A 26,489-nucleotide genomic window follows, 5' to 3' on the forward strand; every position below is an offset into this window, starting at 1 on the left:
TTTTGAGCTAGGATCTTGCTTAGTAGCTTTGACTGGTCTGGTACTTATTATGTAGCCCTGGCTAGCCTGGAACTCATGGCAATCCTCCTGCGTCAGCCTCTCCTAGTCCTGGGATTATGGGTGTGCACCACAACACCCAGTCATTTCTTTTCAATACAATAGGCAGTAAATATTGTAAACCACCCCCAGACAATATATAAAGAAAGAAGATTATGAGAATAAGAAGTGACTCCTTTCAAGAATTTGCATTTATTTAGTTTTTTCACACTAACCTGGCTGGTACAAGTGAAGGTAAGTTGTACACAACTATTACCTCACATAATAAACTCCATTATTAGGCCGTGCCATCAAAGGCTTTCTTGACTGCAAAGGGAGAAGACTGCTCTCCACTCATTATTGTTGCACATTCTGTCTTGAACACTGTATGACACGTGCCAGGTACAGCAGCACTATTTGCTACAGAGAACCATGTGAGGATGACACACAGCGTTGCCAACATTAATGCACATTTACAAAGTACGACAGGCACAGAGACAGTTACCTTCATCACACACTGTCATTCTGAAGCTGTGGAATGGATAATATAGTAATAGGGCAAATATGGGTTATCATATCTATCACTTTTTTGACACTTTGTATCTCTCTTTCCATTCCAACTTTGAAACATGAAGAAGTGAAATGTGGAGGAAGAAACCTAGATAAAAGTTTCTTTTAAGAGATGGACAACAGAGAATCTACCAGGATCCTGTGCCCTTCCTGAAGCATCAATGATCCAGAAGCCAGGTGTCTGGCTTTTTCAGGTCACATTCAGCCAGTCTTCCAGATACTACTAAAAGAGGAGACAGAAGCAAGAATCCTTGTTAATGGAGAAAAGTCTGGAAGGACAAACACATTTCTGATGTTATTTCTTGGTTAGAAATGAAAGGAAAGATGATACAGTATTAAGTATTTCTTCATACAACTTTGATTTATTTTGTTACATTAGACACATACCACTTTTGTAATAAAAACACTAATAAGGAACACTGTTAACGAGAAGCAACTGCTTTGTTCACTTGTATTTAAGGCACAGTTGGGCATGTTAAAAAGAATTAGTAAACTGGGAGAGACTGACATTCCAAAGGCTAATTCCTTGTTAATAGCAGTTTTATGAGGTGGAGAGGTATCAGGGTGGCCTCAGTGTGTGGTGGTTATAGCATCTATAACAGTTACAACATTTCTTCTGACCTAAGCCCCCATTCTAGGGGACAGCCCAGTGCACTCCCTGAGATTGAAAAAGTGCCTGGAGGTAGCAAGTACTCTAACTCATGAAGGGTCCTGCTTAACCAGGGCCATTTGCAGTCTTCTGTTCTAGGGGTAAATATCACATGCATTACTGAAGAGAGGTGGAAGGTTCCTTACAGGGCAACACATCCTCTTCCTCTGAGAGCTCTTGCTCTGCTCCTCACCAGAAGATACTATTGCCACACTTCCATTACTGTTTTTCAGGCTTCCCACAATCCTGCTATGCAGAAGTGAGGGGTCTGCTCAATGGACCAAACTGTAGCAAAGTTACTAGAACCTTCCGTGTTTCTCAGCTTCACCACTACCGACTTTCTCAGCACAGCGATCCTTTGGGGCACAGCGTAGGACATTGGCAGCATCCCAGGCTGCCAGGCGCTCGAGGCCAGGCTAGCAGTAGCACCTTCCAGGCTGCCTCCAAACACACACACACGCCTCTGCCAACTATCCCAGGAGACAAACTCACTCCCAACTTGGGTACCATCACACCAGTGATGGAAAGGCAGTTTTAAAATGTAAACTGCATCATGCACTTTACTCCCTTGCATCAATTTTTTTTTTATGATCGCAGAATAAAATTCAAACTCTTTACTGTGATTTCCAAGACTCTGTATGAACTGGCATCTTCCTCTTTTTTTTTTTTTATACTACACTCTCATATACTAACTGGTCTTTCTGTTCCATAAACATCTTCAGTTTGTTCCCACCGACCTTTTATGCTGGCTTGTCCTTCTGTCTAGAATCCAGTCTAGAATGCACTCTCCTCTAGGTCCTGGTATGGCTCACTGTTCACCCACACAATCTCATATCAAATGTTACACAATTAGCAAGGCTTCCCTGACCATATTCTCTAAAGGACCTCCCTGCTCTCTACCACAAGACACCTTTTCCTTCACAGGAACACAAGAGAACAATGTCTTGCTTTCCCCTTTATTTCTGCCTCTTGGCTAGAGGAAGATCTTAGTCTTTTCCACTGTTACAGCTGACTGACTAGTACCTAGCACACAGTAGGTACTCAGTAACCGTACTCAACCTACCTCAGGTCAGGTGTCAATTGCTTCCTCGTCCTTTCCCTTCCAAGGTTATTTTTTATTAACTGACTTGCCTTGTTTTTTCTAACAACCCCTGACCTATTTAGAAAAAAAGTGTAGGTGGAGTACAGTGAATAAAAACTTAAGAATGCCTATTATGAAATACAAATAAAGACCAATTAATAATACATGAAAGACAATTCCTTGCCCTGTAGGTTTCATGCACTATATAATCAAGCCACTGGCCAAGAATTCGTGACAACTTTGGTCCCTCTTCACAAATTTCAAGTGGTCAAGGCATTCTAGAGGGACCTAAGACTTCAAAAGTTACCTGGCATTCTAGACAGACCTAAGACTACAAAACTTACCTGGTGCAGAGACTCAAAGGGCCTCTTTGTCCATCGGCCAGGCATATACAGTACCACAAGTCCGAAACTCCTCTGTGCTGGCTTCAGGTTAAATAGTACACCGGGTCAATAGCAGGGTGGTCTAAGGTGCTGCAATGTCAATACATGTTGGCAGCGCCCAGAAACCACAGCCTGTTTCTTACACTGATTTATGGGCTGTTTCCATGAAACCAAAGATGCTTGGCTCTCGTGAAAGCTGGCTGGCTGGCAACTGGAAGCACTTCAGTCCTGGCTAAGGGCCATGGCCCTTGGGTAGCACTTCATCGGGCCATTTTGGCACTCTGGCGAGCAGTCTGCTTGTCCCGCCTGGCTGGGCTCTCTACACGGTGCACAGTCGTCTCCACCCGCAGGGATGACGACGCCCTGACGTGGCTGGAAGACGTTTCCGTGCACTGCGAGGAGGTTTCCACGTGCTGGGAGGACACCTCGAGGAATCTAGGGAGTCGCTTCGCGGAGGGAGTGAGGGAGGGCCCTTCCCGGTGCCGCTGAGAGGTCTCCACCTGCCGGGAAGACGTTCGAACCTGCCGGGAGGACGTCTCCACGCGGTGGGATGATGTTTCCTCGCGGTGGGACGATGTCTCCACGCGGATAGTTGACGTCTCCTTGTGGCGGGTGCTTTCCACTCGCGGGGCGGAGGACTTGCTCCTAAGGGGCGAGGCCATCCTGCCAGTACACCCAGGTCAGGAGGGACAAAGAGGCTCAAGGGTCATGCTCTGCGTCACGTCACACAGGGAAAGGTGACGTCAGGGTGGTGTACTACGTCAGCGTAGGCTGCAGGACACATAAACTCTGCAATCAATGAGGTCCTCCAGCACGTCCCCCTCGTTCACTGCGCGCGCAGCCGGCCCAGGCCACACAGATAGGCGGGGCCTCTCTTCTCAGAATGAGGCTGGCCCCGCCCTCGTGTCCCACCCTGCCCTGCGACCGGAAATAGGAGCCGTGGCTTCCGGATCCTCCCTCGCCATTCGATCCTGCCGTTCGTCTGGGCTGGTTGTGTTTGTGTCTCTCTGCTTGTTATGGCCGCGGCCGTCGCTATGGAGACAGGTGCGTTGTGCCCTGCGCCCCGAGTCTTCACCGAGGGAACGGTTCTCCACCCTGACCTCCTCTCCCGTTTCCCTGAGCCGTCTTTCGGGCTTAGCTCGGCTTCCTTAGAGTTGGGACCGGAGGGGGAGAAAGTGGTGGTATCTCTGAGATTGTGGCCTGTGTGAACATCTTTGCTCCTGGGCTGCTCAAACCCCGACTCCCTGGTTCCTGGGCCGGAGCGGGGCGGTGGCTGAGGGAGGACTGAGCCCTTCAGCTGGCTGCTCTTTGGAACTTTTCCTGTGAACTTGTTTGAAATGTCGGTAATGTGTATCGTTCTGATGCGGATTACCGTCTTCGCTCCGCTGTTCAATCGTTTTGCCCCTTGCTTCCTGTTTTTATATAGCACTTTGTTTTTGCTTAACGTAATCACTGTAACGCGTTAACATAGGGGGCGGCACAGCTATTACAGACTATGCAGTGATCTCTGCTAACGTCCTTCCATAATGGCCTACAGGTGGTAAATATCCATTCCATTTATTTTCCTCAACTAATTTTAGAGAATTTATTGTTTTTGTTTTGTTCTGGAGACAGGTTCTCATTATGTACTACTAGCTGTCCTGGAACTAGCAATGTACACCAACACCAGGCTGGCCTCGAATTCGCAGAGATCCTCCTACCTCTGCCTCCCAAATGCTGGGATTAAAGGCGTGCAGCCACCACGCCCAGCTTGTTTTGTTTTAAATTAGGCTCCACTCTTTAGTTTCTAAGGAAGTCTTTCCTGCACTTTGATATTTTTTTCATAAATTCATTCATATGGGGATGGGCGGTGCATGCTGAGGTCAGAGGATAACTTGCGGGAGTCGGTTGTCTTCCTGCAACCTTGTGGGTTCCAGGGATTGAACTCAAGCCATCAGACTTTGCTGCAAGCACTTTTACCTGCTGAGCCGTCTCACTTTTATTTTTGCTTCTACAAATCAATATTCGTATTGTGACTTTCATTTTGGGTTTTTTTTTTTTTTTTTTTCTGTCTTTTCTCCTAGATGATGCTGGAAATCGACTTCGGTTTCAGTTGGAGTTGGAATTTGTGCAATGTTTAGCCAACCCAAATTACCTTAATTGTAAGTCGAGCACATCATTAAGTTGAGTAGCTAGCTGTTAATGATTTCTGACAGGATCTAATTCATAAGAGTATTTACTTTGATATGTTTAAATGAGATTTTACTTGTGCTGGTCTGTAGGTATTAACTGAGCAAACAAGGACTTGTGTTTTTTAATTCCTTGTGTTTTGATGGTAGGGATGTTAAAAAGAGTTACTTTATTAGAGATTATAAGTCAGTAGTCCAGCAATTGGTTGACATACAGATTGTTTCTTTATGCCTTTCAGTTCTTGCCCAGAGAGGTTACTTCAAAGACAAAGCTTTTGTTAATTATCTTAAGTACTTGCTTTACTGGAAAGAACCAGAATATGCCAAGTATCTAAAGTAAGTTTAATTTTTATAATCTTAAATCTGTGTGTACTTTATTATAAATACAAAGTACTGATATTTAGCAGTTTTCTCAGTGTCAGAATGGAAAACTGTTTTGAATCTTTCTGCTTTTAGTTAATGTAAGACACTGTCTTCTCTAACTTGGATTATTACAGTAATCTCGCTTGTTTCTGCTGTCATTCTTATCTCACTCCCTTCAAACCAAACGAAGCCAAACAGCTGTCTGTGGAGGGCAACTTACTCTTAGTAATAGAAGTCAGAACACGCCACTTCCATTCATGGAGATAAAATCCAGTTACCTGGTTTTAGACTAAGGCTCTAATGTGCTTTGGTCTTTTCTAACCTTGTCATTTAGCATTCCCTTTGTCTCTCTGGGTTTCTAATGCCTGCCGACCCATAAGCTACTAAAATGCAGTGGCACATCCATAAGCTGAAATGAGCACATAGGAAGTGGTGTTTTCTGGGAATCTCAGACGGCCCTTTTTAGAGTGTCCTGTGTGTCAGGCAGTATGATAAATGTATCATGCACATTAACTCACTGTGAAAAAACAAACATGGACACTGTCAAGTTGTTTGATAGACAATTTTATTAGAAGATTTACTAAATTGTAAGAAACATTACAATCACGTAACTATCCCTTTTAATGATAAAACCTTGAACTCATCTCTGCTTTGTCTTAAGAAAGAAAAACAAACTGGTGTACACCTTTAATCCCAACATTTGGGTTAATCCCAACATTTGGGAGGCAGAGGTGGGCAAATCTCTTGTGTTCAAGGCCAGACTGGTCTCCAAAGCTACTTCCAGGACAGCCAGGGCTACACAGGTAAACCCTGTCTTGAACTCACCCTCCCCTAAAGGGGTAGACAACAAAAAACCCAGAAGTTTAGACTGATGCCCCTTTAATCCTAGCTCTCAGGAAGCAGAGGCAGGCAGACCTCTGTAAGTTCGAGACTAACCTGGTTATGTAGCAAGTTTCAGGCCAATCAAGGCCACACAGACAGACCCTATCTTAAAAATTAGAGGAAAACATTTCAAACCTTTTCTTTAAATCCTAGTCACTTTTCTGAATTGATTCCTGGGCTGCCTGTAGAACTGATTGTAGTCCAATTGTGCTCTTCATGATGCAATTGTTGATTCCTATAGGAATCTAAAGAAGAGACTTTAAGTTATTATTAGGAGATTATAATGTTAGTGCTAGCAGATTCCAGATTGGGTATTGAAAGCCTTAGTCACCTTCAAGTTCAGTCTCACCAGCAGAGTTGTTGGACTCTGATTATCTCTGTTCTGTGAGCATGTCACTCTATGAGAGGCAGCTTACTCCACTGATGGCCAGAGGTTAGATAGCTCTTCCTTATATTGTGATCAGACAGACCTCCTTGTAGCTCTAACCTGTTTGTAGGGTTTTTTGTTTGTTTTTCTGTTAATCAGTGCCCTCTTGGAGACAACAGCTATAGGTGTTTAAATTCAAGAGAGGTTGTGAATTAACCTCTGTTGGGCAATTTGATTATATCTGCACATGGTTTTAAATTTTTAAAATAGTTGCCAAAATTTAAAGATAGGAAGGCTTTATGTAACAGAATTCCAACTCTTGGAACTTAGGAAGAACTGAGTGTAGCTAGAGTTTTCCTGCTTGCACACAGTCAGGACAAATCTCTCTCACCTGCCAGTCCCACAGCTACTCAGACCCGACCAAGTAAACACAGAGACTTATATTGGTTACAAACTGTATGGCCGTGGCAGGCTTCTTGCTAACTGTTCTTACAGCTTAAATTAATCCATTTCCATTAATCTATACCTTGCCACGTAGTTCGTGGCTTACCGGCATCTTCACATGCTGTTTCTCATCGTGGCGTGGCGGCTGGCAGTGTCTCTCTGACTCAGCCTTCCACTTCCCAGCTTTATTCTCCTTGTCCCGCCTACACTTCCTGCCTAGCCAATGGCCAATCAGTGTTTTATTTATTGACCAATCAGAGCAACACATTTGCCATACAGAACATCCCACAGCAACTGAGTCCTTCTTTTTCCCAGTCAGAGGCTGGTTGCAGCTGAGGAAAGCTGTCTCCTCCAGACTTCCCAGCATGTGGCCTGCTTACTGATAGCTAGTGTGTTAGCAGCAGAATTTCTCTTAAACATCTGTCTTTAGGTGCCTTCAGTCAGTGTTTTAGTGCCATGGTTTCCAGAGTTCTCAGGAACCTTTGCTTATCTGCCAGTTCAACAAAAAAACTAGACATAGGGCAGGCAAAGTGGTTACATGCCTCTAATCACTGCACTTGGAAGAAGTAGAGGGAAATCTCTTGAGTTTGAGGCTAACCTGGGTTATATAGTGAGACCCTGGCTCAAAATAAAATAATTTGGGGGGGGGGTGGTGGTGGCTAGAGAGATGACTTAGTGCTTAAGAGCGCTTGCTGCTCTTACAAAGGACCCAGGTTTGGTTCTCAGCACACGGTGGCAGGTCACATCCATCCAAAATTCCAGTTTCATAAGTTTGGATGCCTTTTGGCTCTGAAAGCACTGTATATACATGATACATAGAAACAAGCACCAAAATGCCCATGCATATAAAATAAAAATAATAAAATTTAAAAAACAAACTAAACATAGGCCTTCAAATGTGGTCAGGATACCACAGACCACATGGTATTTCTCTTCCTTGTGATAATTCAACATAGATTGGTTATACTTTTTTTGAGTGGAAGAGGTTTGGGAGTCAAATTGTTGACTTCCTGGAAGCTTTATACCAACTAAATTCAGTTATTTCCATGAATTGAATGCTGTTACTTGACTTCTCTGTTTATGTCTTGTTTATTTTTTAAAAATCAAATTGTATTTCCATTTGTACCTCTTCTATCCTGTAGACCTGGAGTTAGTGTGTTGTAGCCTTTTAGAATATGTGGAATTCCTTACTCTGTAGTCTATTGAATTAAGAACATTATTTTCAGATGGGCGGTGGTGGCAAGGCAGAGGCAGGTGGATCTCTGTGAATTCGAGGCCAGCCTAGGCTACAGAGTGAGTTCCAGGAAAGGTGCCAAAGCTACACAGAGAAACCCTGTCTCAAAAAACAAACAAAAAAATTGATAAGGAAATGATAACTGCCTAAATTCCAGTTACTAAGTGCTACTTAACACCATTCTCTTGCTGGTCACATTATTTTGCACACAAAGAAACTGAACTTAAGAAATTTAAACACTGTCTTTAAAGCCACTACCTGATACTCAGAGCTGAATCTTTTAAATTACTGATGTGCCATGAAATGGAATTAACAAGTATAGTGGGAATAGAACATTCTGGGCTAAGCTATTACAATTACAGACAGCTCTTTATTTGGAATATAAATAATAAGCCTTTACTGGAAGGGAAGCATAGCATTGGTTCTGCAGTGGCAGCCATAGCTCTCCCTACCCTCCACCCCTGTGTAGCCCTCCGCCCCCATGCCCCCTTCTCATTTTCTTATTACCTCATCATCCTCCCCCTCCTTTTAAAAGCTCCAGGACAAAATTATTAGCATTTACAAGAAAAATACCCCAGGGTAAGCAAGCTGTAAAATCTCAACAGCTGCTCAAAGGAGGAGAATGGAAGGGAGAAGGAACAAAAGCTTTGCCCCTCTCAAGTTAAGCTGACATGGAGGGCAGTCAATAAGACTGGGGGAAGGAAGGCAAAGAAAAAGTATGGCAGCCCAAAGTGTTGTGGAAGGCATGCTTAGAAGAGAGTCTCTTGACTTCTGAGCAACCCCAAAAGGCAGGCAAAAGCTGCACTGAAATGAGACTGCCAGGATCTTCATTTTGATAGAACATTAATATTCTTCTACTCTATAGCCTATAGACCCCATTAGCTTCTGTCTGTTGTCCTACTGGTGTCCTCCAGTCTAGGCTTGTGTGCTACATTTTGTCATCCTCTTTTCTTAGTCTTGAGTTCCTTGGTGGTCTCTTTGCCTCCCTCTCTCTGCCCCCTTATTCTACTTCCCACTTCCTCTCTCACTCATACTCTCTGTTTCTCTCTCTCACTCAGACCAAACACTTGCTACTTTGTTACTTTTCCTTATTGGTTTGTTATAATCCAGAGTCAGGTGAAATCTGTTTGTCCCATTAGTGATGATGTTAATTTTGATCCATTGTGTTAGGTGGTGCCTTCCAGATTTCCCCACATCAAGTTACTGTTTTTTCTTTTGTATTTAATAAGTAACTTGTGGGGAAAATATTTGAGACTATATATAGACATCTTGTTACATAAATTTCATCCCCTAATTTTTTTTTTTTTTTGAGACAGGGTTTCTCTGTGTAACAGCCCTGTCTGTCTGTCCTGGAACTCACTCTGTAGACCAGGCTGGCCTCGAACTCACAGAGATCCTCCTGCCTCTGTTTCCTGAGTGCTGGGATTAAAGGCGTACACCACTACCACCCAGAAATTTTAGCATTTTTTAATCAAGTAATATTTTAGGTTAACTTACAAAGTGATGGGTTCATCATGACAAATTCATATATGTGTCATTATACTTTACTATCATTTGTTCTCTTCTCCCTAATTTTAGCATTATTGCAGATACTTACCTCAGTGTTTATTATGGAATTTTCTAATTCTATCATTTTATATTTATTAGTCAGAATTCTATAGCAAGGAAAAGTATTCCCTTGTTATTTACTCATTCAAACATGTATATCAGTATCAACTTGTGGATTCTTGTCTTTATCCAATGATTACAGTCATTTTTCTGGGCTCTAATTACTGCAGAATTGGCTGCTGGAGCACCTTTAGATTGGCTGTTGTGTACTGCTGACATATCCCTATCCATGTTTAGCACTTCTTTTTAACATGTTGTATCCTGTATTCATGTTGTACTTTGTCTGTCCTAGTCTTGAAATTAGTTGTTTCAAGGAACTCTGGAAAATGTTATTTGAGAACGAAGCTCTGGAGACTTAAGTGTGCTCATTGATATGACAGTGTTTTTGTTTCTAGGCTCTTGTGCATATATAGCTAGGATTGGTATGTATGTATATGTTTCTATATGCACACATACTATGTATTTTTTTTGTGTCTGTGTTAATTGACATGAAGATAGAGCTTGAGAGATGGGTCATAGGTTAAAAGCACTCGCTTCCAAAGGACCCAGGTTTAATATTCAGCACGCACATGGCTGCTTACAACATCAGTAACTCCAGTTCTAGGGGATCCAGTGCCCTTTTCTGACCTCCATGGACACTGCATACCTGTGATGAATAGAATTACATGCAGGCAAAACACCCATAAACGTAACATTTTTTAAAAAGGCCATGAGGACATACTGTTGTAGTTCTAGCTCAGTACAGTAACACAGCACATGTCCTACCTGCCCTTTCCCCTCTCATCCTTTTTTGGTCATCAGATTTTTTTGGCTTCTTTTTACCCTAGTGTACTTGTCTTCGCTCAGTCCTAGAATATACATGATTTCTTGCTATAATCCCCATGGATAATTAGAGCACAACATTTGTTCATGGTTTATTTTGGAGGAGGGATCTTGCAGTGCAACCCTACATGGCCATTAAATTAAGTCTACTTTTCTTAAGTTTCTTGAGTACTGGGAGTACAGGTGTGTGCCTAGCAATGTATATGATTCTTGTGGAGTTAGTTGATTCACTTAAATAAAGGTTACCCTTTTATGACTCCTGATGGAAAACCAGTATTTATTAAACCTAACTATTTTCAAAGTCTTCAGAGCCAGTGAGAGAGCTCAGTGGGTAAAGGTGACTGAGTTTGATCCCTAGAACTCCCATGGTGACCTCCACAAGTATCCCATGGCATGTGCTTACTCTCCTTCTCACACAGATGCTAAATAATAAATGCAATAAAACGTTTTTAAATGAAAAAGTGTTCATGTTCCTCACTTGGAAAACTAGAAGAGTATGGTTATCTACCGATTTTACTGGGTTGTGTGGTCTTGGGCAAGTTACTTAAGGTTTCTGAACTTTAATTTTGTATAATGTTTTGAAATAACATGGTGGGAGTGACATTACCAAATAGGTACTTTGTTAATAGAACTGGTAGGCTTATTATTAAGATTATTTTTAGGGGAGTATCTGAATTACAACTTGGGATGCCTTAAATTATGTTGACAATTAACTTATGAACTTAAACCCAGGTACCCTCAGTGTTTACACATGTTAGAATTGCTCCAATATGAACACTTTCGAAAGGAGCTGGTGAATGCTCAGTGTGCGAAATTCATTGATGAACAGCAGATTCTGCACTGGCAGCACTACTCCCGGAAGCGGATGCGTCTTCAGCAAGCCCTGGCAGAGCAGCAACAGCAGAATAACACAGCAGGAAAATGAAGAGCTGGGGACAGACCGGGCTCTAAGGACATGTATATAATGTATTGCTGTTGTACAGTACCGATAAAAGAAGACTCTTCCTGCTCACCTTTATTATGGTAGCACTCAGAACCATTAGTGTTATTTTTGGTCAGCAAACTTTATATTGTTAATAGATTATTTCTGTTAAATCAGAATTGTTCTACTTTGATTTCTCTGGGGATTTGTATATTGCAATTTGTAAATTTCAATTGCATTGAAAGTGAATAAGAATGTAAATGTTGGGTGTTATAGAGCAGTTTAAGAACATGGGTATGACATACAGTGGTACCCTGAGCCAGATCATCTCTAGGAACCTTACTGACATCAGCTGATCCACCCCCACCCCACCGTCTTCAGTAGAGAGAGGACTGGAGTCGAGCTCTAACTGCAGACCAAGAACTACAGGAAGGTTCCTTCTTTCTGCAGGAGAGGACATACTCAGTTGCTCCCTGCTTTGTAAGATATCTGACCTCTAGTAGTGGCATGGACAGACTGGTAGTTAATGACTAATTGGATTTTTGTCCTTAAGGTGAGCCTCAAATACCTTTCTTTGGGAAAGTTAGCATTTATTTGACAAGTACTACAAGTAGGCACTTCCTTAAAATGCTTCTTTTAATCTATTTCAAAAAGATTTTTATTTTATATGTCTGAATTGCTTGCATATATGTGCACCATGTGCCTGGTGCCCAAGGAGGCCAGTAGAAGAGAACATTAGATCCCCTGGTATGGAGTTGAAGGTGGTTGTGAGTCAGTATGTAGTGCTAGGAACCAAACCTGGGTCCTCTGCAAGAGCAGCAAGTACTGTTAACCACTGAGCCATCTCTAGCCCTTCCTTTTTTCTCTGTTTTTTGAGGCAGGGTCTCACTTTGTAGCCCAGGCTGCCTTGGAATTTATGTGTGAACGTTTGGCCTATACAATGTATGTCTGTACCACCTGCATGCCTGGTGCTCTCAGAAGCCAGAAGAAAGCATCAGATAACCTGGACGGAAGTTATAGACAGTTTTGAGCTGCCATGTGGGTTCTAGGAATCCCAGGTCCTTTAGGAGAGCAGCCAGTGCTCTTAACCACTGAACCCCCTCTTCAGTCCACATTCTTGTTTTATTTGTAGTACAATAGTTGGGATTTTCATTTGCGACAAGGTCTGGTCCTGTAGTCTACCCTTGCTTCAAACCTGATTCTCTTGCCTAAGCCTCTAAAGTGATAGGATTACAGATGTGCATCACTATGCCTGACACAATTCTTTTTTGAAGAAATTGAGATTTAGACAGTAACTTGCCTGTAGCTAGGAGAACCAGCCTGTCTTCAGAGAATCACATTTTAGACAGTTGTAGTTATGAAACAAATGATACATTCCATGTGTCTTCCCTAAATGGTTTAGTGAAGTTCTACATTTCAAAGGCAGAAAAGGGTTTTGCAAATGCATAGAATTTAAGGTAATAGATCCTAATAGATGCAGATTTGAAAGTTAGTTACTTTTTATCTTCAATATTTCCTCTGAGCTACTACTACTATACTGAAGACCTATTTTACTCAAATCTTTTAGATAGCCATGTATTACAAAGCTAATTGGAGGTTTGTATTTTAATTCTTTATTGTTTAGACATACACTGATCGATTCAAAGCAAGTATGTGGCTTCTTTAAGCAAATCAGGAAATCAAGACACAATTGTGATCATCAAATCTTTTTTTTTCCCCGAGACTATGTAGCTCTGGCTGTTCTGGAACTAGCTCTGTAGACCAGACTGGCCTTGAACTCACAGATTTGACCGCCTCTGCCTCCCAAGTGCTGGGATCAAAACCGTGCTCTACTACCACTCAGTGCTATCATCAAATCTTAATCTTCAGAGAATATCATTTCCACGAGGTTGGCCTGAAGGCACTCAGATTCCACAAGTTTTTGAGGCTGTAAAAAAAGAAGGTTAAGTTTTAACCACTGCTATGAAATGTTACTGGGGGTGGAGTGAATTCTACATTCAAAGTAGACATTTTTGAACATAGAAATGTTGCCATCAGAAACTATCAGCTAGCCAGGTCTGGTGGTGTATGCCTTTAATCCCAGCACTCCAGAGGCCAGCCTGGTCTACAGATCGAGTTTCGAGTTCCAGGATATATCCAGGGCTACACAAACCTTTTATCAAAAAGAAAAAAAAAAAAAAAAAAAAAAAACCTAAAGAAAGAAAAAAAAAACTATCAGCTAGTTATAACAAGCTTTACGAAGTAGTTAAGATATTTAAGATGAATCATTAAAATACTTGGCCTGAAGGGTCATACCAGGCCCCATACCAGGAAGCCCCATAGACTGGAAACAAGAGACGGCAAGTCCAGTGCTTGCCATCTCTTTCCCTCGACTCTTTAATTTAGGATCCTAGGGGCAGGGCTGAAATAAAGGGAGAGCCTTTTTAAACCTGAGAAACAGAGTTAGAAAACAGTGACACAAGCTTTCAGGAATGAGTCAACTTCTGAACACATCTTCACAGTGGCTGAAAACACTCCCCAAACACTCTGCTGCATTATTAGAAGTTCATTGGGATTTGGCAGGGGAATGGACACCAACTTGTGTTTCTGATTCACTCTGACAAAAATGTGATGTTGGAAATTAAATGCCAAGATCTTTTAACAACTTGAGTTTTAACTACATTATAGCCACAACATAAAGGTAGATACTCACCGTTCCATATTTAAGTAATGTAGGCACTGCAGTTAATTTCAGTTTTTGTCTGAAGTCATTACTTGGGTCTTTCCAGCTATTCCAAAAGGAAAAGGATCATGAAAAATACTACTATATTACAGTTTACTCAGCAGTGGATCTATATTTAGTATATTAGTAATCATTGCTTTTGTTAACACGTAAACATTTTGAGGATTTAACTTATGTAATCACCCTCTACAAAGTTTACATATGAAGTGTGGCTAAGATAAAATATAAATGTAAGGTCAATAGCATTCTGAACTTATTCCACACCAAATTCATTGATACTATGTGACAGAACATTAACGTCAAATTTGGATTCAATAATTCTAATGCTTGGCTTATCAGACATTACCTAAAACACACAGCCTGAGCAAATATCTGAGGTCCTTTCCACCCAAGTTTTTAAGAACCTAGTTCATGTCTGGAGATATGGTATACATGACCACTTACTAAGGTCTGTCTCCTACTTGGCAGTAGATGAACACACAGTCTTCGGTAACATGCTTCAGTCCCTCTCGAACGACTGGCTCAGCTTTTTAAAAAAAGTTAAAGTAATTACACATCCAACTGCGATAGCCCGCGCCCTCCCCCCACAAACCCTCCCCTCTCCCCAGTCTTAGTAGACTTTAACCTGCAGTAAGAATGAGGATGTTAAAGTCAGATGTTCCCTTTTGGACTCGAGAATCACTAAGTCCTAATCCTGACTGTCCTTAAGACACACCTAGAACATCAGAAAGCATACATATTTGCTAACGGAAAGACCAACTCTTGAGTCCTGTAAGACACTAATCGTTTGGGGAACTGAGAACTTTAAAGAATCAGGTTCCAAGATCTGAGTCCATGATAAAAATGAGGGCTACCCTTGCGTGGAGCGAATCAGGACCTAATGAGAGACAAGGGGACAGCTCAAACTCTTCTGCGGGTCTACGGGACCAAGATCCTTATCTTTGCCACTACGATCCCACTTTCTGGCTTTAATAGGGGCCTTTCTTCCCCACTTCTGCGGCGTAGCAACCCGCAGTCCCAGTCTCACCTTCCACGCAGTCCGGACACCAGCTCTTCCCTTCGGCATCCTTAGAACCGCTAAAGTAGGCGAAAATGGTCTTGCCCTGGTGCTCCTTCACAGCCTGGTCGAACTCCTCGAAGCCGGACACGCTCACCTCCTCGAAGTTGGCCATGGGTACAGTCCCGAGAAGAGCTTGGGAGGCGCTCTGGGGTGCTCCCTCCTCAAGGAGGGCCGAAGCAGGGCGTGGACAAATTTCCGGGAGGGAGGTGCCGCTGGAGCTGTGCGGCGCTACGGGAGCCTCGGAAGACCATAACTCGGTAGGACAGTCACTTTGGTCTGCTGGAGTTTCTTTTTGGCGCCAGCTCTCTTCTGACATCTAGACTTCTGACCTGGTCTGGTTCCCCACTCTGCTCTCATGGACAGTAACTGCAAAACCTGTCGCAGTACAACACCTTGATCCTCAAATGGCTCTGGAAGCTCAACGGTTCCCAAGCGGCCCCGCGCTTGTTGCCATGGCGACTGGGCGAGAGGCCGGAAGCGAGGCCTAGCTTGGGCTTGCCTGTCCGCCTCCGGGTCGCCGCGCCTCGCCGAGCCAGGTGGGCTCGGGCCGGAGCTGGGGGAATTCTGGGAAGCGGAGTTAGGCAGAGGGGGACAAGTGAGAGGAGATCTTACCCCGGTCTCCTCTAGCAGCTCCGCCCTCCAATTACCTTTCCATTTGTCAGGCTTTAGGGGGGCCGCGGCTGGGGGCGGCGTCCGGGACTGGGCGGGGGTACGGAGAGAGCTAGGAGGCAGAAAGGCGGCGAGGGCCGGACCCGAGTGTTGTGAGTGCGTGTGCGGGGCACGCTGTCTAGGGGAACAGGTGCAAAGACAGCGTGCCCGAGGTTGCGTTGGGGAAAGGAATTGTCCGGGAGCTGCGAGCCCGGCGGTGGGCCACGGGCCCTTGCCCGAGCTGCGCAGGTGTACGCTGGCAGCAAAGATGCCGGCTCGTTGCGTGGTGGCCGGCAGGTCTCGGCGGGGTGTTCGGCCTCTGTGGGCAAGGAGGTGGGGTGCAAGGATGTCCCGAGGCTATGGAGTAAGGCGCCGGGCGAGGTCTTCAGTGCGGCGGATGCGCTGTACAAGCATAGGGAAGCTGCAGGGTGGTCGGCGGGCTTTGGGGAGGAGACGAACTACGGAGCCCACGATGCCCCATGGGGTAAACAGGGCCTCTGGGACACCTGGGACTGCAGGCTCAGTTGAAGCAGGAATGGACCCAGGGGCAGTGTGGGTGAACGGGGCTGTGGGCGAGCCCGAGGTGATTGGGCCTGCTGGGTCTGTGTGGGTCACTAGATCTGGGAAGGAGCCAGACGATAGTAGTCCACCAAGCTGTGAGAGAAAAGGTCGACCAGGAACACTTGGCCACGAGAGCATCCTGGAACTGTGGTTGAAGGTGCAAGCTATGAGGGTAGCTTCAGGATGCTGGGAAGGAAGCAGAGTGGAGCTCCATCCTGTTCCTGCGGGAGAGGGGCCAGTCGAAAAGGGTGTTCCCGGGCGAGCGTCCTGGGTAGAGACCAGCAGAGGTGGTGTCACAGGACCCTGGGTGAGAGGACATGCTAGGACATTCCCTCGGGCCTCAGCACTACCCTCAGCTAGGGGAATAGAGGCAGGTTGTGAGAGACGCTCTATCTTCTGTAGGCAGGGACAAGCTGGGAAGGCGCCTCCTGCTGTGGGTGGACCTGGGGTCGTGGAGAAGATAGGCTGTGCTGCCTCGGGCCCTTGGGAAGAAAAACAACCTGTGGGGCTACCTGTGGCCATAGGATGGTCTGAGGCTGTGAAAAGGTCCAGAGCTGGAGAAGTGATGGAATGTGGGGGTACTCCAGGTTCATGTTGGGAAGGGCAGTCTGTGCAGGTTTCTGGGGCTCTGGCAGAGGAAGCTGTATATGGGCCCATGTTATGGGAAAGGGGGCAAATTGTAGGGCCACCTGATGCCTTGATGGTACTACCCAGGGCTATGGAAGATGAAACTGCCTCCCAGGCGGCCACAGGGTTGTGGCAAAGGAGACAAGAGGTGGGGCATATGGGTTCTAGGAGTATTCCTGGCCTGAGGGCCATGGGACAGTATGTAGGAGTCCCTTGTGCTAGAGAAGAGGGAGCCAGATGTGGAGGTGACCCAGGGTCATGGGGAGCTGCACAGGCTGCAGAGCTGTCTGCTTCTGAGGAGCAAGAGGCAGGTTCCCGAGGTGCCCAGGGCCCGTGGGGTATAGAACAGGCAATGGGAGCACCCAGGGCTTTGGGAAAGGAGGCAGATGATGCAAGTGTTCCAGGACTGTGGGGAACAGGACAGCTGCCAGGCTTGCAGACTGTGGTGGTATCAGGAGACAGGGGAGAAGAAACCAGCTATGATGTCTCAGATCTGTGGGAGAGGCCGCAGTCTCTAGGGGCTCCTCTAGCTGAGGCGTTACCAAGGCCAGTTATGGAAGAGACACACAGTGGGAATCTCCTAAGCCTGTGGGAAAGAAGGCAGGTCATAAGGGAGCAAGAGGCTCAAGGTCCTGCAGCTTTAGGGATACCCGGGGCTATGGATCAGGATGTCAGTTGTAGAGCTCTGTCATGTCCGTGCAGGAGGAGGAGGGCAGTGGGGGTGTGTGAGACAGTTGTGATGCCAAAATACAGGTGTGCCACAGAAAGAGTCCCCTCAGCTCTGGGTGTACCTGATGGCTTGTGGGTGTGTCAAGAAAGCAGCTCCGCAGATGCTGTGAACCTGCAGGGAAGGACTCCTGTTGCCTCTGGGAAGCCCAGGGCTCCTGAGGAATACTCATCTGTGGTAGAGGATACTGAATCTGGGACTCTCTCTGGTTCACAAGTTGGGGTTCCCATGACTCCTGAGATACGTGGTTCTCTGGAGGTAGAGGCTGGCTCCGGAGGTTTCTCAGGCTTGTCAGGAAGGAGGCTAACTGTAGGTAAACCTGTGACTGCAGGGATATCCCCTGCTGGTGTGGCTGTGGCTCCCAGGACATCTTGTTCTATGTGGGAGCATATTAGCTCTAGGAGAGTCTCAGACTCAGCAGAAGGCAGACCACCTGCAGGGGTATCCATGACTGTGGGGCTCCCTGAGGCCACAGGAGATGAGGTACTAGCTGAGGGTTTACAAAGAAGACAGTCTGCCTCGATGCCTGTGGCTGCTAGAATTGCCACAACTGTGGAAGTGCCCGCAGCTTGTGGGCTCTTCGGGCCTCACAGGATGGTGGATAGTGCCTGTGGAGAAAGCTCGGGGATATGGCAAAGAAGACAAATGACTGATCTGTCCACTGCTGCCAGAATCCCTAACCTTGGGATGGAAGCAGGCTCTGAAGGTGTCTCTGGTCTGTGGAGGAGGCACAGTGGGGTAGTTCCTGAGGTAGTGAGGGGGGCATTGCATCAGGGGACGCTTGCAGCTGTTGAGGCTCCCGTGGTCGGACGTGTGCCTGCTGCAGTGTGGGTGACTGGCTCCCCCAGAGAGGAGGCAAGTGGAGGTGTCTCTGACCTGACGGTGGTTAGGAGACAGTCCGATGAGGGAGCAAGGGCATCAGGGGAGGAAACAGGGAGTAGAGGGGTCCTGGGACTTGCAGGGAGGGGCCAGGCTGTGGGGATGTCTTACACCCATGAGCTTGGTGCCAGGATGTGGGGCAGTCCAAGGTCTGTGAGGGAGGAAACAACCTATGAGAATGTTCCCAGAGTATCTGCAGTGAGAACAACTGTGCCCTCAGTTTCAAGGGAGGAAACAGGCCTTGTCCATTTCAGAGAGAATCTGCAGGGGAATGGGGGCAGACCTGTGGGAGGAGTTCCTGAAGCTGGAGTGAGAGGGGATGATTTGGGAGAGAGGGGGGAGGGTGGATTGAAGGGCACCTTCCAGTAGCTTTGTAGAAAGCAAGTTAGAAATTGTCCTGGGATTCTGGGAGGGAAGAGGTTGGGGAACGGTTTGTCTTGGGTATAAGTGAAGGAACAGATTAGTGTAGGGACCTCATGGTTCCTGGAGAGATACTTTGTGGCAATGTCACAGGCTGTGCAGAGAAACTTAACTGGGAGACTTCTGTAAAGATGGAGAGAATGCATTGCAAGGAGAGGGTTATCCCAGGACTTTGTATAGGGGAATGGTGTGGGGTGGGTGTCCCTGGACTTGTGTGTGAATGTGTGTGTGTGTGACTGATGACTTGAGGTGTACAGCCCCAACTCTGCAGCTCATTCTGTGGCTTCAGCTCCAGCCCTGTGGTACTGGCAGGCCAGTTGGCATTGCCTTACTCATGTGCCTCCCATCTGCCTCTTGGATCATGTCTCCGTAGTCTTAGAAACAAGGAATCGTGTACAGCTGTCTTTATGTTCCTACAAATGCATCTGCCTTGAAGAGAATCCAGTCTGTAAACTTCAGATTTTTTTTTTTTAAATTTAAGCTAGTTTTTTTTTCTCTCTTAACCTGGAATTTCCCAGTTGATTTACTATAGGATTCTTTGAGAGAACAAATTCTCCAGTGTATTTAAAACTTACAATTTCTCAGAAAATTGTTCAACGCAACCATGTTGAGTTAAATTGTTTCCTGTGTTCAAGTAGTGATTGTGGGAAATAAAAGAGTGACAAGGCTCTCAAGTCTCAAGGAGCCTTGTCCAGCTGGAAAGCTGAGACACAGACCTTGAAATAGGTAAATAACTGTGTGAGGGTGTGGTTAACCCTTGAGTTGCAGGGCCATCCAAGCGTGTTAAAAATCTTCAGAATAGAGAGAAGGATGAGGGCGGAGTTTCTTACAGCTTTCTAGATTCTTCGGTAGCTGTCGGCTCACAGCAAATGTATACAGGGTGTGGATGATGGGGGAGCCAAACATCTAGAGAGCCTGTTCCGCTGTTTAAACCACAGCTTTATTTAGAATGGCTCAGAATTTCATTTGAGCTACTTAACAGAGGAATACATTCTGCTCTTTTGACCAGTCACTAGGATTTATTCATGTAGAACATGTCCATGAAACTATCCAGTCACAACAATAGTTTATCATAACAGAACTAATATCTTACTGTAGACCCTTGGGATTTGAAACGAAAATGGTCTGAAGGATTACCATTAAAATAGTAGCTTCCTATTCTTTTGAAAATGAGAATTTCAAAAGTAGTTACTTTTATAAGAAATAGACCTCTTTCTAAGCAGTCATTCTTGCATGAGGTTACTGTGAGTTCATTCTGGAATGCTGCTATATAAGCATGGGGTTGTAGGTTGCTTACTCTGGTGTTTGAAGATTGTGGCACTGTTTAATTTTCGACATGTTTCATTTAAGGAAGATTTGCCTGATGACTTGGTGGTCACTGATGTTCTTCATCACCTGACGTGATGGGACCAAGCCAGACATCTACCTGTGTTCATCTAGCATCCAGTATCCAACTAGATGGAAGGAGTGACCCTAGGACTCTTCAACCTCAGGTTGTTCTGCTGTTTTCTTCTGATATTTACTGCAAAACATTTTAAACATAAAGAAAAGTTGAAAAATAAAAAGACATTGAACATTTTGATGCCATTTTCTAGATTCAGTAGTTGTTAATAATTTGCTATGTTTTCTGTCTGCTCAACCATCTGTCTCTAAAGTTTATGTATAAGCATACCAAAGGAAGCTACAAACATTGATGCTTTCGTTTTAAATATTTCAGAACACTTTAAAAATGAACTCTTATTAATTAATTGTACCATTATCACACTTAAGAAAATAACTTAAAAAAAACTTACATGTATGTGTCTGACTGTGTGTGCAGGGGTACTTTTAGAGGCCAGAAGAAGGCGCTGGACCCCTCCAGGCTACAGTGTGAGGCCTGGTACTCCTTATCCACAATAGCTATTTAATTGCTCAGTTTTCAGGTATATGAAAAGTAAGAGTTCAGTCCTTGGTTAAAGTACTTTGTGTGCCTAGCTGCAATGATGCATAGTTCAAATGCTATGTTTAAAAGTTATAGGTTACATTTTTTTCCACTCTGATGTTTTAGTGTGGTTGACTTTGGTTCACTGTTTTCTGTTGGTATTCCTTTCTAGGGTTTTCTGTTATCTTTATGGAACTGTATCCCCGACCCCTTCCTCCCTTGTGTGTGTGCACATGCATTCACAGGGTTCAAAAACAATGCTGTGCAAACATATATTCAGGGAAGTGTTGTCCTCCACCTAGTTGTTCTTTTTGTTCTTTCCATCCTGTTCCTACTCACATTCTATGGATAACTAATCTCTTAACTCCCAGTTTTCTTTGTCCTTTTATTTCTGTCTTTTATTAAGGACCAGATGCATGCATATATTCTTATGGTATCATCTTTTCTTGATATTACAGCTACTGTTTTCCTCCTTTTTTTCTAAGAAATCTCCCACACCAGTTCCTAGAGCTGTTTTTAGAGACATCCTCATGTCTTACCTTATTTCTAGCACTCGGTTCTCTAGCTGTCCAAAAGTTTATTACATGGCCAACCCTTCGTAGACATGTAGGTTGATTTCAGTAATTGGCAATTACAAACCATATAATAGTAGGTAAGCCTTTATATGTGTATTGTTGGGAATACATCTGCATGATATCTGTCTTAGGGTTTTCATTGCTGTGAAAAGACACCATGACCATGGCAACTCTTTTTTTTTTTTTTTGAGACAGGATTTCTCTGTGTAGTTTTGGTGCCTGTCCTGGATCTCACTCTGTAGACCAGGCTGACCTCAAACTCACAGAGATCTGCCTGGCTCTGCCTCCCAAGTGCTGGGATTAAAGGCGTACACCACCACTGCCTGGCCCACGGCAACTCTTATAAAGGAAAACATTTAATTGGGGTGGCTTGCTTACAGTTTCAGAGCTTCAGTCCATTATCATCATGATGGGAGCATGGCAGTGTGCAGGCAGATGGTAGCTGAGAGTCCTACATCTTGCTGGCAACAGGAAGTTGGCTGAAACACTGGGTGGTATCTGAGCGTAGGGAACCTCAAAGCTCACACCCACAGTGACACACTTCCTCTAGCAAGGCCATACCCACTTCAACAAAGCCACACCTTCTAATAGTGCCACTCCCTATGAGATGATGGGAGCCAGTTACATTTAAATTACCACAGTATCCCAGAAGTGATACTAGACTGCTAGGTCAGAAGTAGCTGAATATTGCCGTTACCCCCCAGAAAGGAGCGTCCCTCTGCCCATTACACATTCTCTCTCTTGCTTTCTCTCTCCCATCTCCCCTCCTTCTCCCTGCTCTTTCTCTCTTTCATCTGTTCTGCCTTTCCCATTTCCTATGTTTTTTTTTAATGTGTATGTGTGTGTACCTGTGTGAATTTATGTGCATTACTCTATGATAATATGTTTCACCATAGCCTTACCAAAAGCATGTAGTGTTGTACTCTTATTTTATGGAATTTCACTATCTTTTTATAAGGCTGAAGATTTTTTAAAGTTTTTTTAAATTATGTGTATGTATATATGTTTGTGTATGGATATGTGCACACAAGTGTAGGTGCCTGTCAAGGTGAGAAGCTTAGAGTCTCCTGGAGCTGGTGTCACTGGTGGCTGTGAGCCACTTGACATGGGGCTGAGAATCAAACTTGGGTTTTTTTCAGGAACAGTGCATGCTCTTAACTGCTGAGTCATCTCTCTGGCCCCAGATTCAATGTCTCCCCTCCCCCACACACATATTTAAGAGTCTACTTTTCTCCTGCCTTTCCCATTTCCTATGGTTTCTTTCTTTTCCTTTTCTTTGTTTTTTGTTTTTTTGATGTGTATGTATGTGTGTGCTTGTGTGAGTTTATGTGCCCCATGCATGTGTAGGTATCTGAGGAAACCAGACGAGGGTGTTGGATCACCTCAAACTGGAGTCACAGGTGGTCATGAACCGCCTGTGTAGGTGCTGGGTCATCTCTCCAGCTCATTGGGGTTTCCTCTGTAACCTCAGTTAAGGAGCTCTTTGTACTTGCAAATAATATTTTCTTCTAGTTTTTCAGTTCTTTGGTCTTTTTTATTGAGGCTTTTTATTTGTGTGTTTGTGTATTTGTTCGTTCTTAACCAGGGGAAAATTTTAAAAGAAATTTCACTTATTTATTTATTCATTCGTTTGTTTGTTTGCTTTTTATTATTTATTTATTTGTTTATTTATTTATTTGAGACAGGGTTTCACTGTGTAGCCCTGTTTGTCCTGGAACTCACTGTGTAGACCAGGCTGGCCTCGAACTCAGAGATCCACCTGCCTCTGCCTGAGTGCTGGGATTAAAGCAAAAATCTTTAAAGACTTTCACACTAAAGAGGAGTTCATCAATTTACCCCTTCCCCCAGTGTGGATATCAGAGTCTTGGGGTATTGAATTATGTTTAGAGGAAAGGCTTTCCCAAATAAGGTTACAGATTTCAATTTTTTTTTAATCTATGCACATTTCAGGGTGTTTTGTTGTTGCTGTTATTTTCTACTTAGTGAATTGTTCCTACTCCTCCTTTATCACCCATGTCCCCCAAAAAGTTCCTGAAGTTTTATCATATACATGTGATTATTTGAGCACATTTATTGTGAGTGTTGGGGAAATCTCCCAATGAAGGTATCATGTGTCCACTGAATTCAACAACATGGATTTCCTTGCTTCCCTTTCATAGGTAGGCCCTTTTAGGTTTTAAAGTCATAAACTTATTATTTCTTTTGGTCTGATAATCCTAGAGCACATTACTAAACCTAAGAAAATAATGTAAAAGCAGAAAAACAAAACAGAACACAATCCTAAAGACAAACCTATACTAATAATATACGTGTTAGTGGAAAAACTGGAGCAATGTGTTTAATACAGTTGTAGCTTAGTCTGAAAGGCTGGTTTTTGAAGATTAGAAAATGCAGCTGTGAAAGTAATCTTAAAAACCATTAGGAAGCTAGGCCACCGGTGGTGGTGCACGCCTTTAATCCCAGCACTCCGGAGGCAGAGGCATGTGGATCTTTGTTAGTTTGAGGCCAGCCTGGTCTACAGAGTGAGTTCTCAGGACAGGCTCCATAGCGACAGAGAAACCCTATAGCCAGAAGTTTTCTCTGGTCCTGCCCAGCCCTGTGGTCAGGATGAATTTCTTCCACATGAGCTCGGACTCAAATAAATACACAGAGACTTATACTATTTTCAAACAATATGGCCTATTGGCTCAGGCTTCTTGCTAGCTAACTCTTACATCTTAACTCAGCCCAGTTCTATTAATCTATGCATTGCCACATGGCTTCGTGGCTTACCAATATTTTCACATCTTGCTTCTGGCGGCAGCTCACAGTGTCTCACCTGCCTCTCCTTTCATCTTCCCCTCTCTCTAGTTGGAATGTACTGCCTAACCTTATTCTGCCTCACCATTGGCCAAACAGCTTTATTTATCAACCAATCAGAGCAACATATATTCACAACATGCAGAAAGACATCCCACAGCAAAACCCTGTCTTGGGGGGCGGGGGAACATCAGGAATGTGGAAGCATGTTTATGTTTAAATGTAGAGCATCATGAGATTTATCGATATGATGAAATCTGCTAAGAACTTAAGTCTGTGTAAGTCTGGGTAACTTGACTGTTTAGAACAAGATGCTTATATGGGTGCAGGAAAGAAGGTTTGTCCAATGATCAGATGAAAATCTCGGGAGGATCTAGGGGTAGCAACAGTGGCTTAGGTCTGCTGTGTGGTGTGTTCCTGTGGAGCTGTTTTTAGGAAAACTAATCCAGGGTCTTTGTGTCTTGTTAGACTTTGACATTCTGAAACAGGACAGATCTATAGTTGAGAGTTGAAGAACTTACTGGTTGCTACATGAAGTGTTGTAGGGCAGCCTTTACAGGAGGACCAGTACGCTGTTAGCAGGTGGAAGGCTGTTTGCAGGACTAGGTGACTTAGTACAGAACCATGTATGTGGTATATGCAGGTGACTGGTTCTATGGGTGCACTAGAAAAGTGTCTCTACATATAGATAATCTTCTGGGTAAAATATTGGTGTTATTATTCCTAGCCACTTCTGGAGGAGTCACATGACCAAGCATGCGCTGTCCGCAGTCAGGCAAAATGCTTAGTCATTCCGGGGCCTTATGACCTAAGTAATCCATGCGCAGAGTGGTCACATAATTTGTACTCAGTGTGATCACGTAATCTGTGCATGCGTGGCATAGCCACATAAGCCCATATAAAAGCAGACTCTACCCGATTGCCAGAGGTAATGTGTACCTCCTCCCCACCCTCCACTTTTCTTTTCGATAGGCCTACCCACCTCCACCCTTTCCCTTCCCTAATAAAACCTCTTATAGTGGGTTCTATTGTACCTCGTGTTTTCTCGCGCCTGGTAAATAACGCTGACAAATAAATAACAATTAGGAACTGGAGTGTGTGTGTGTGTGTATCAGCTGTGCAATATGTTATTTTTCTAATGTGAGCTTATTTTTGTTTATTTCTTAAAGAACCAGCTGCAGTTTAATAGGAATGTTCCTACACATCCCAGCAACTTGGCAGTCCGATACTCTTGTCCACATGCAATTAAAATTGAAAAACTGAAACACTCATATAATGAATTGTATCATTGTAAAGACTTGGATTTTAGAGCTGGAAATGATCTAAGCAGTTCTGTCTCATTTTCTGTCATATCGGAAGAGAGGCTTAGCTATGCTGTCCACCTAGCCAAAAGAGATGTAAAACGAAGACAGTTTGAAGAACACATAAAAGATCATCTCAGAAGTCAGCCCCATGTCTCTCACAAATGTGTACACACCAAGGTGGATAAGAAGGACTCAAAGAGTCAGAGTGTCTGTCATTGCAGCCACCAGCCGTCCAAAGCAAGCATCTCCAGCTCAGGTGCCAGGGTTTATATATACACATCTCATCCAGGGCGTTCAGATCTTACTGTGCCAAATTCACCACCTACCCATGATCCAGGACTTCAGCCACAACCCAGGACAGAGGAGCACAAAAACCTGTGGGAACAGAAAAGCCTGTTAGAAGTTCAGCGACTCCGAAAGGAATTGAGCAGTTGTATCCATAAAATAGAAGCAGTAACTAAAAAAGGTGAGAAAAACCTGGTTCTTCATTTGATGAGATGCCGTGGTGTGGGATAATTCAAATGCATTCATTTGGGGGACCTCTCCCCCAACACACACACTACCAAGTTCTGCTGTGAGTTGGTTGGTTCAGTAGAGCTCAACAACCACTATAAGAGAGTTAGGCTTGGAGACTGACCTGGATCTCCTTTCTTTATTGAGTTGGCTCTGCCCACTCCCTCTGCCTGACCTTGCATCTCCTAATACTTACATACAAAG

At 44.3% G+C, this 26,489-nt stretch overlaps 5 protein-coding genes across 16 annotated transcripts in view; 3 read left to right on the forward strand and 2 right to left on the reverse strand.

The window, feature by feature from the left end:
* CUNH17orf100 (chromosome unknown C17orf100 homolog) overlaps positions 1-3,563 on the reverse strand; it is a 36,259-nt gene extending 32,696 nt beyond the window's left edge. For 3 of the 5 annotated variants that reach the window (XM_052756244.1, XM_052756246.1, XM_052756245.1), the window contains exon 1: positions 2,681-3,563. In XM_052756244.1, the coding sequence (XP_052612204.1) occupies positions 2,980-3,381 (402 nt within the window). In that variant the 5' untranslated portion in view covers positions 3,382-3,563 and the 3' untranslated portion in view covers positions 2,681-2,979. Of the gene's footprint in view, positions 1-230; positions 830-2,680 lie in introns of those variants that run through there. The other 2 variants (XM_052756247.1, XM_052756243.1) reach the window with 2 other exon arrangements.
* A 67-nt stretch (positions 3,564-3,630) lies between these two features.
* Med31 (mediator complex subunit 31) lies at positions 3,631-11,802 on the forward strand. Its single transcript, XM_052756248.1, has 4 exons — positions 3,631-3,763; positions 4,783-4,860; positions 5,127-5,223; positions 11,340-11,802. Exons 1-4 carry the CDS (start codon positions 3,736-3,738, stop codon positions 11,530-11,532), a joined length of 396 nt encoding a protein of 131 aa, XP_052612208.1. The 5' UTR covers positions 3,631-3,735; the 3' UTR covers positions 11,533-11,802.
* Positions 11,803-13,119: 1,317 nt separating this feature from the next.
* Positions 13,120-15,759, reverse strand: Txndc17 (thioredoxin domain containing 17). Its single transcript, XM_052756241.1, has 4 exons — positions 15,279-15,759; positions 14,696-14,777; positions 14,222-14,297; positions 13,120-13,456 (listed from the first exon to the last, which is right to left on the reverse strand). Exons 1-4 carry the CDS (start codon positions 15,625-15,627, stop codon positions 13,388-13,390), a joined length of 576 nt encoding a protein of 191 aa, XP_052612201.1. The 5' UTR covers positions 15,628-15,759; the 3' UTR covers positions 13,120-13,387.
* The window catches only part of Kiaa0753 (KIAA0753 ortholog), a 51,591-nt gene continuing 40,835 nt past the window's right edge, over positions 15,734-26,489 (forward strand). For 4 of the 8 annotated variants that reach the window (XR_008222210.1, XR_008222211.1, XR_008222212.1 and 1 more), the window contains exons 1-2: positions 20,566-20,669; positions 25,638-26,238. Coding sequence is in view for 3 of the 8 variants with exons in the window: in XM_052756233.1 (XP_052612193.1) it covers positions 20,577-20,669; positions 25,638-26,238 (694 nt within the window). In the remaining 5 variants the exon portion in view is untranslated. Of the gene's footprint in view, positions 15,848-19,785; positions 19,900-20,523; positions 20,670-25,637; positions 26,239-26,489 lie in introns of those variants that run through there. The other 4 variants (XM_052756237.1, XM_052756236.1, XM_052756235.1 and 1 more) reach the window with 3 other exon arrangements.
* LOC128121504 (mucin-19) lies at positions 15,857-19,122 on the forward strand. Its single transcript, XM_052756239.1, has one exon. It carries the CDS (start codon positions 16,228-16,230, stop codon positions 19,120-19,122), a length of 2,895 nt encoding a protein of 964 aa, XP_052612199.1. The 5' UTR covers positions 15,857-16,227.

The sequence above is a fragment of the Peromyscus californicus genome, unplaced genomic scaffold, assembly GCF_007827085.1.
Source record: "Peromyscus californicus insignis strain IS unplaced genomic scaffold, ASM782708v3 Scaffold_3__1_contigs__length_106647218, whole genome shotgun sequence".
Lineage (NCBI taxonomy): Eukaryota > Metazoa > Chordata > Mammalia > Rodentia > Cricetidae > Peromyscus > Peromyscus californicus.